The 10,010-nt window shown below is 42.4% G+C and overlaps 1 protein-coding gene across 1 annotated transcript in view; it reads right to left on the minus strand.

Moving 5' to 3' along the window:
* Nucleotides 1-521: 521 nt before the first annotated feature.
* Nucleotides 522-10,010, minus strand: part of foxa1 (forkhead box A1) — a gene marked incomplete at both ends in the record, with an annotated part of 10,798 nt that continues 1,309 nt past the window's right edge. Inside the window, 4 exons of the mRNA XM_080042164.1 lie at nt 522-1,108; nt 2,707-2,939; nt 4,236-4,452; nt 5,620-5,812. Coding sequence (XP_079898290.1) covers nt 522-1,108; nt 2,707-2,939; nt 4,236-4,452; nt 5,620-5,812 — 1,230 coding nt within the window. The remainder of the gene's footprint in view (nt 1,109-2,706; nt 2,940-4,235; nt 4,453-5,619; nt 5,813-10,010) is intronic.

Below are 10,010 nucleotides of genomic sequence, written 5' to 3' on the forward strand. Positions count from 1 at the left end.
GAGAGAGAGAGAGAGAGAGTGTGAGATTTGGAACGCACATTGAGTGTCTTCCTGAGTGAGTGTGTAGCTGGTAGCCTGTCCCCACCAACACACACACAGTCTTCCTTCAAACAGCTCCCTGTTAGTGTCTGTTTGGTTGGGCTGTTTCCATGCGTACAAAAGAACAGAAGGACATTCCCACACAGACAGAGACACAGTTATTTTGGGGCGACTGTGTCTCAGGTGGTAGAGCGGGTCGGCTGATGATCGAAGGGTTGGCGGTTCGATTCCCAGCCCTGCCACTTGTGTCATGGTTGTTGTGTCCTTGGGCAAGACACTTCACCCACCTTGCCTCGTGTGAATGTCGATAGTTAGCCTGCTGCTAGCGGTGTGTGAATGGTAACGTGGGAATGGGAACAGGTCTCCCTTGGCAAAAGAGTCTCCGGTCTCAATGGGATTTACCTGTATAAATAAAACGTTAAACAAAACAATGTAACCCCCCCTGTGTGTGTGTGTGGACATTATCTTACAGTCAGTGTTTCCTAGGAAGAGTTGAGCAGAGATCGTGGGTAAACCCCGTGGTAGTACGAGCCATCCATGCTGTCCATCCCTCTCCCTCCTCCGTACCCAAACGATTCATACGCTTTCAGGTCCAGTTTGTGCTGCTGCTCCGACATCAAGTTATTGATGGAAAACGGGTGGTTGAAAGCATAGTGCGCGTCTGTCCCTTTAAGGTGTGTGGGCTCCATTGAGTGGGAGTGGGAGTGGGCGTCGGCCTTTAAGTGACCCAAAGAGTGAGGGTCCGCCTTCAGATTCAGATTCAGATGGCTGCTTTCCATGGTCGCGTGTGGGTGTTGTTGGTGTGTGAGTGGTTGGGGCAGGGATAGCGACGATAGCTTAGCATCGAGGCCTCCTTGGGGTGTGACCTGGCTGGATGAGGAAGTGGAAGATGTGGACGCTTGATGCTCATTGGCTGAGTGATCTTTAGAACGCGGTGACATCATCTTCTTGCCGCCGACGCCCACGCCGCCGCCGCCGCCGCCGTCGCACTTGAAGCGTTTCTGGCGGCGCAGGTAGCAGCCATTCTCAAACATGTTCCCGCTGTCGGGGTGAAGGGTCCAGTAGGAGCCTGGGAGGGGAAGGGAGAGGAGAGTATTATTATAATATAATCAACAAGTTTCACCTTTAACCTTTTATTTCTACAGGTAAATCCCATTGAGACCGAAGACTCTTTTACAAGGGAGACCTGTTTTCCTTTCCCACGTTACCATTCACACACCGATAGCAGGATTAACTATCTACATTCACACCTTTGATTTATACTAGTATGAAAGAAGACATGTTATGGAAGGAAAATAGACAAAAATCTAGAAATTGAGCAGTGCTTGAAAAAAGTGTTTTTTTGTCTGCAGTCTCTCTCCTTAAAGGAATACTTCCCCCATACAGAACCGGCGTTCTATCATTATAAAATCACTATTATAATATAATGAATGAGGTTTTTCTTCCCTCAGTCTTCCCTCAGTCTTCCCTTGGCCCAGCTGTCCTGTTAATCCTAACCCTACATTTTACCATGAATGATGTCATACATGGGAAAATGTAGGGTTAGACAGTGAGACCATAAAACACTCTTTCTGCCTTTCCTCAGGCTAGGATGATCCCATTTCTAAAATGTTTGCACATTTATACTACATAGGATCTCAGAGTTCAATACACCTTCATATTCCCACCGGTGAAGTAGGTCTTTCAGGGCGCACTCACACTAGGGCCGCGGCCCCGTGCCCGAGCTCATTTGCATACTAAAGTCTAGAACGTTTGGTTGGTGTGACCACGCCATCCGCGAATCCGCGACCACTGTTGTTCTCCATTGTTGTTCTACTGATTCCAGCAGCGAGTTCGCTTGGTGATGACGTATGTATCGTATTACGGCGTGATGACGTATGTATGAAGGAGCAATCGTGCGGCCTTTGGGAGCAGTGTGACCACGGGCCAGCGGGGGAGGGGGGAGGGGCCAGCGGGGGAGGGGGGAGGGGGGGAATCGTACAGGAGCACGGAACAGGCAAACTTGCCTCGTGTGAGTGCGCCCTAAGGTACTTTATTAGTCAATGGGGTAACCGTTACATTGAAATTAAAACTAGACGAGCTGAATTTCTAGTATCACAACAAAGTACCCACCTTTCCCCGGCTTGTCAGGTGAGCGGGACACCTTAACGAAGCAGTCATTGAAGCTGAGAGAATGTCTGATGGAGTTCTGGGGTTTACATTGAAATTCAAACTAGACATGCTGATTTTTTTTTTAGTGTGTGTTAATTCTAGCGCCCCCCTTTGGATAAACGCGTTAGTGTTTTTACCACGCCAGCTGTTGTTCCTGGGTGAGCATACATATGACAAAGGCATTGAGAGAAACTATAGCTCTCGTTTGCTGTTACATGTAATTTATGATCGTCAGAGGAAAAAATTAGACCGCTTCAGAAATATTTAAAAGTTCCTCGTAGCACCTTTAAGTTTCTTTATTATCTCAATGGGGTAACCGATGCATTGAAATTTAAACTAGACAACAAAAGTACCCACCTTTCCCCGGCTTGTCAGGTGAGCGGGACACCTTAACGAAGAAATATTTAAAAGTTCCTCGTAGCTCCTTTAAGGTACTTTATTAGTCAATGGGGTAACCGTTACTTTGAAATTAAAACTAGACAAGCTGAATTTTTAGCATCACAACAAAGTACCAACCTTTCCCCGGCTTGTCAGGTGAGCGGGAGACTTTAACGAAGCAGTCATTGAAGCTGAGAGAATGTCTGATGGAGTTCTGCCATCGCTGCTGGTTCTGGCGGTAGTAAGGGAACAGGTCCATAATCCACTGGTAGATCTCGCTGAGTGTGAGCATCTTGCTGGGCGCCTGCTGTATGGCCATGGTGATGAGCGAGATGTAGCTGTATGGAGGCTTCGCGTGCGGGTAGCTGCGTCTGAATGGATAGGATTGGATTTATAGTTATTGTGCAGACACACACACACACATAGAAACACACACACACACAAACACACACAAACACATAGACACACACACACACAAACACAAACAGATAGACACAGACACACAAACACAAACACAAAAACACAAACAAACACACAAACACATAGACAAAAACACACACAAACACATAGACACAAACAAACACACACACAAACACATAGACACACACAAACACACACAAACACATAGACACACACACATACACAAACACAAACACAAAAACACACACACACACACGCACACAAATACATTCACACAAACACATAGACACAAACAAACACACACAAACACATAGACACACACACATACACAAACACACACACACACACACAAACACATAGACACACACACACACACACACACTTTTTGTCATTGTGCAGAGTACACAACATTGGATGAACTTAAAAAAATTTAAGTAATCTGTCACACCGAATATTTTAGCTTTGGTTCAATGTAAAAAAATATTTTCAGGTTACACTAAATGGGTGGTGTAGTGGATAGAGCGTGTACCATATCGGCTCAGGCCTTCGTTGCAGTGGTCGCGGGTTCAAATCCGACCCGTGGACCTTTACTGCAGGTCATCCCCCTCTCTCTCTCTCTCTCTCTCTCTCTCTTTCTCTGTCTCCCCATTTCAACTCTGTACTGTCTAATAAAGCTTGAAAATGCCAAAAAATAAAATAGGTGGGACAGATTACTTTATTAATTTTTTTAAAGGTGCTGTAAGAGGAATGGTTCTTTTAGCTAACTTCCTGTCAGTTACTGAAGTTAGCAGTCCCCTCGCTCGTCCCTACGTCACCACATTAATGCACTGCGGCCTTCAAGCAGCGAGTTATCTAGCATCATCTCAGATCCATAAGTGTGATAAAACATGATAAAAACCATCAAAACAGACATTGGGAAGGATTTTTACCTGCTCCGCCATTATAGGCGCATAAACATCTGTCGCTCTGGCGTGCACCGGCAGTGAGACGGGTGCCGGTTTGTAGCGTTCTCTCTTGTGATTGGATATTAATTTCGGGACCCCAGAGAAGTTTATTTGCCGATTACATGCAGAGCAGCTGACTGAGAGATCGGCTTTATGAAACGCGCACATTATGTAAGTGATCACTGTATGAATAAAGAGCGATTTAACACTTATATTAACATAAATAAACCGCTTACTTCACCTTTAAGTTCGTCCATTGTTTATTTTTTTCAGCGTACAGAGAGAACGAAATTATGTTTTTACCTGAAGGCTTTGTTTGTGTTTGTGTTGTTGCTGTTGCCGCGGTGGCCGTTGCTATAGGCTGATGTCATGTTGCTAGGGCTCATGGCTCCGTACGGGTTCATGCCGGACGGACTCAGAGCGCCGCCCATCGAGGACACGCCCCCTAGTGACGTCACGCCCATCGAGGACACGCCCCCTAGTGACGTCACGCCCATCGAAGCCACGCCCCCACACAGACCTAAGAGATAAAGATAAAAGATAAAGATAAACATACACACACACACAAACACACACACACACACACACACACTCCCAGCTGGCAGCTCAGGAATAATAAACGTTCTCAGATTTTATTTTCTCAGCGATATGAGACACAACACATATAGGGGAGAACGGGGGAATCTTTGACCCCCAGACACTAGCTGGCTCTAAGGGTCCTGTGTTCTGACCCCCAGACTGTGTTCTAATCTAACTGGTTCTATCTTTCATTTGAATCTTATTAAAACCTTTTGAATTATAATATGTTGTATTTGATTTTGTTCAGAGTTACTTTCAAGTGTTTAGAAAATTTGCTTTGCTTAATTGACCAAACCCCATCATTCTTTTACTAGTCTGACATTAGTCCTGGAATGTGTGGCTAGCTTTCAGGATTCTTACTGTTACAATATGTGTTGTTATGGTAGTTTCAGAGTGGAAAAAGTAAGTGGATCAGTTTACCCCACAGCTGGGGTAAAGTGAGCCACATGACAACTTTTTTTAAAACAATCATATTTTCACTGCCCTTTGTCTAGAAAAAATTCTGCCAATGCCCATTTCTAGGAAACATCCTGAATTAATGGGAAATGTGTACATTTGAGTGATAAATCATTTTAGCTCGCTTGGAGGGGAGCAAATGTAAAAAGTGGCTCAGATTACCCCGTTCTCCCCTATACATACATATCCCACCCATACAAAAAACATAAGCCCACAATACATAGCCAAGATAAAAAAGTAGCTGTTACTCATAGATAACAGTATTACTAGCTCTGCCAGTCCATAGTATGATAGATAAATAGATAAAGAATTATGATAAAAAGCAGTCAAGTGCGCAAATGTGGTGCAAAAGTACAGTTTGATACAGTATGGGGCGACTGTGGTAGAGCGGGTCAGCTGATGATCAAAGGGTTGGAGGTTCGATCCCCGCCCTGCCACTTGTGTCATGGTTGTTGTGACCTTGGGCAAGACACTTCACCCACCTTGCCTCGTGTGAATGTCGATAGTTAGCCTGCTATCGGTGTATGAATGTGTGTGTGAATGGTAACGTGGGAATGGGAACAGGTCTCCCTTGCAAAAGAGTCTTCGGTCTCAATGGGATTTACCTGGAGAAATAAAGGTTAGAAAAATAAAAAGTATATTTATCACAGACCTGTCATGCCCTGGGTCTGCCCTGGTCCCGGGCTGAGAGCGGACCCTCCATAAGACATGTTAAAGGATCCAGAGGAGGGGTGTGTGTGAGAGGGGGTCATGTAGCCGGACATCGAGCCCATACTGAGGCCACCTGCACCCAGACCCTGGCCCAGCCCGGACCCCATAGCACCGCCAGCCATCGGAGAATACATCTGGAGACAGGAGAGATACAACGTTATACACACACATATATACACACGTAAACAGGCACAAACACACACACACACAACACACACACACACACACACACACACACACACACACACACACACACACACACACACACGCACACACTCGGACTGTAAATCCTGCTGCTGTCAAACATACCGTTAGAAACAGAAAAATAAATATGACATTTTTACTTCTTTTTTTTACGTTTTCTTTAAAAAAAAATAAAGATAATTTTTTGGGCATTTTTGCATTTTTTATCAGACAGTGTGTAGAGACAGAGATGAAATGTGTCAGAGAGGGGAATGACATGCAGAGAACGACCCGGGCTGGATTCTAACCCGGGTCTGCTGTGAAGAGGACAGACAGACAGACAGACAGACAGACAGACAGACAGACAGACAGACAGACAGACAGACAGACAGACAGACAGACAGACAGACAGACAGACAGACAGACAGACAGACAGACAGACAGACAGATAGATAGATAGATAGATAGACAGACAGACAGACAGATAGATAGATAGATAGATAGATAGATAGATAGATAGATAGATAGATAGATAGATAGATAGATAGATAGAGAGGGGAATGACATGCAGAGAATGTCGCCCCCCATGAGGAATTCTGAGTAATTACAACAACACTGTCGGTGCATCTACATGAGGTAAAGCCTTCAGTGATGGCACATGGATTTTATACCTTCTGCTGTACGACCAGGTTTTAGTCTTAGCAGTAGAATCAACAACTGAAACATTTCTTGGGCTCTTCTTGAGGATTTTTCTGAGCTCCTGCACCAGTGTCAAAAATGTTTGTTGTAAACTATATCAAAGTGATTATCTCAACTATCTTTAGGTGTCTTGCGTAAACTAAAGACTTTGGTGATGGCGTATGGATTTTATACCAAACTGCTGTGTGTGTGTGTGTGTGTGTGTGTGTGTGTGTGTGTGTGTGCGTGTGCGTGTGCGTATGTGTGTGTGTGTGTCCGACACTGGTACAGGAGCTCAGAAAAATCCCCAAGAAGAGCCCAAGAAATGTTTCAGTTGTTGATTCTACTGCTAAGAATAAACCTGGACGTACAGCAGAAGGTATAAATGCAGAGATACACACTATGGCTTTAAATTTCTTGTAAAGTTTGTCTAATTTCATCAAGTGGCAGAATGATAGATTTGATGCAGATTGGTTTCTCTCCCACTGAGTAGCCTGGCCTTTCTCCAATCTCTATGTTCTGTCGCAGACTGTGTGTGTGTGTGTGTGTGTGTGTGTGTGTGTGTGTGTGTGTGTGTGTGTGTGTGTGTGTGTGTGTGTGTGTGTGTGTGAGGTGTGTGAGAGAGAGAGAGAAAGAGAGAGAGAAAGGTAGAGAGTGCGAGTGTGTTCATGTGTGTGTGTGTGTGTGTGTGTGTGTGTGTGTGTGTGTGTGTGTGTGAGAGAGAGAGAGAGAGAGTTACTGTCCATCGTATTGATATGTATCGCGTTCTCTGTTTGCAGCTGTTGTTGTTGCACTTTTGCCAAAGACACATTTCCTTTTCATCTCATCTCATCTCGACTTAATTAAGATTATTTGTTATCACTGTTACTGTGACACGTGCACTTTCTATTGATTATAATGTTTTTGCATTCTTTCTAAATGTAACTGATATGGGCGCTCTGGTGGCGTAGTGGATAGAGCGTGTACCATATTGGCTCCGGCCTTCGTTGCAGTGGTCCGGGGTTCAAATCTGACCCGTGGACCTTTACTGCAGGTCACCCCCCCCCCCCCCCCCCCCCCCCCTCTCTCTCTCTCTCTCTGTCTCCCCATTTCAACTCTGTACTGTCTAATAAAGCTTGAAAATGCCAAAAAATAATCTTAAAAAAAAATGTAACTTATATGATTCTTATATGTATTTCATATAACAGAGCCTGCCCCTGTAAACACATTTCTGTCACTCCTAAAATGACCATACAGTTTTTCTCAACTTTCAAACACTATATATCACCAAAAAAATCACTTTTTTTCTCGACATGAACACATTTAAATTGGTTTTTACAAACACAACAAAACACCCAGACAGAAAGGTTTCTCACTCTACTGCTTCTCAATCACTGTTTAAAAATGAATCTATCTCATTTATTTCTATTTTATTCCAATAGACTAGAATTCTACATTTTCTATGAAACGGAACTGGGCTTTTTCTACGAACTTCAAATCGCTAAATCATATAAAATCAAACTGATCCTAATTAATATTATAATGATTTGATGTTGTAGAAAAAATACAGATTAATAGAAAATGTATAATTATAGGTTATAGGCTGTGTTACCAAGAATGTGTTCAAAATGACTTGTAGAAATAAAGACGAGATAAATACAGAAGCCTATATTATTATCTCTCGCTGTCTTGAGTCAAATAAATGAAACTCCTCCATGAATGAGAGAATTATTGCAAAGTCTAGAATAATATGAAAGGTCAAAATTTGTTAAACATCAAGTGGTAGGGGCGCTCCGGACCGGTGGTGTAGTGGATAGAGCGTGTACCATATTGACTCCGGCCTTCGTTGCAGTGGTCGCGGGTTCAAATCCAACCCGTGGACCTTTACTGCAGGTCATCCCCCTCTCTCTCTCTCTCTCTCTCTCTCTCTCTCTCTCTCTCTCTCTCTCGCTGTCTCCCCATTTCAACTCTGTAATGTCTAATAAAGCTTGAAAATGCCCAAAAATAATCTTAAAAAAAAAACATCACGTGGTAGCCTAAACGTTTAAAAACAACTCGACTGAGAAACTGATCCACAAACCCGTCAACAACCGCCGAGGAGTCAACGGTAGAATTACGAAAAGAAACAGATTAAATCAACGGCCATTTTCAAATAAGAATCGTTACGATCTATGGCCTTCATTAAAACGCCAAACATTTGAATTCAAATCTCCGTTACTCTGCGATAATAAACCTTTTTTTTTTTTTTTTTTTTTAGAACACAAACACACAACTGAAAAAGTGAACACACAAACAAAAGACAAAATAAATAACCAACATGGCGTACTCTACTTTACAGGTTTCTAAGGACATTGTTTAAACTATAAATGTTAAGCAGAAAATAAAGAGTCAACGAGGTGTCATGTAGGTCCCTTCAGTGCTGTTATATAGTCCAGGAAAGGCGTATGTTGAATTAAAGGCTAATAATTATAATTGGCTTATAAAACACAAAGGAACTCCCTCTGACTAGAAGCGGCCGCTACAATATCACAATGAGAAATATTTAGTTTTTATTTTTACTTATTAATTATTGACCGTTTCGTTTGGACCTGTTTTCTCGGTGAACGGGTGAATGTTCCGCTCTGAAGGACTGTGCGTCGCGTTTCTAAGGATTATATGAAAACTATATTGTAGATATTATGAAATACGTCGACATTAAAACAGGCTGAACGTCTTTTTCAGGATTAATCAGCAGATAAGATTAATCGTTGTATTTGTTTTTGTCTTTAGGTCTCGTATATTTGATGTCTTCTGTATTCTTCTTCGTGTGTAACTTTTAGTAAAGGCATAACCAGGCACAGGGGCTGCAAATTAGTCTGTCTAGAAACCTGTATGCGCGGCATCTATTTAATATTTTATATAAAACAATGTACAATGTATTTGTCCCATGCTCAATACACGTCTAAATCAAATAGCCTATTATAAATACATTTAGATAGATAGATAGATAGATAGATAGATAGATAGATAGATAGATAGATAGATAGATAGATAGATAGATAGATAGATAGATAGATAGATAGATAGGCTATTTCAGTTCATCCCCGCGCTGTCTCTGTATGTCCAAATAAAACATCAGAATGAGACTTCAACTTGTTAATGAATGACTAGAACACTGATTGTAATAACATGAAGATAATAGACGTCATAATTAATAACCGTAAATATGTGATTGATCCGTCGCGCGCTGAATATCTCGCTCCACAAACACAGATTCTCCCGCGAAGCAGCAGCCGTCACGTCACCAAAATAAATCTAATAATATGACCTCACGCCAATCTGCCTCTACACTGCTTACGGCATATACACACTTTGATATTCATGTATTTATCGCATTTTTATCTTTTTATCATATTTTTCTATATCGGCTATAGACCTTTTTTTTATTTTATTTTTTTTATTTTTTTTATTATTTTTTTAAAGAACACAAACACAACTGAAGAAGAGAATTTT

Source organism: Ammodytes marinus (genome assembly GCF_949987685.1).
Source record: "Ammodytes marinus genome assembly, chromosome: 15".
Taxonomy (NCBI): Eukaryota; Metazoa; Chordata; class Actinopteri; order Uranoscopiformes; family Ammodytidae; genus Ammodytes; species Ammodytes marinus.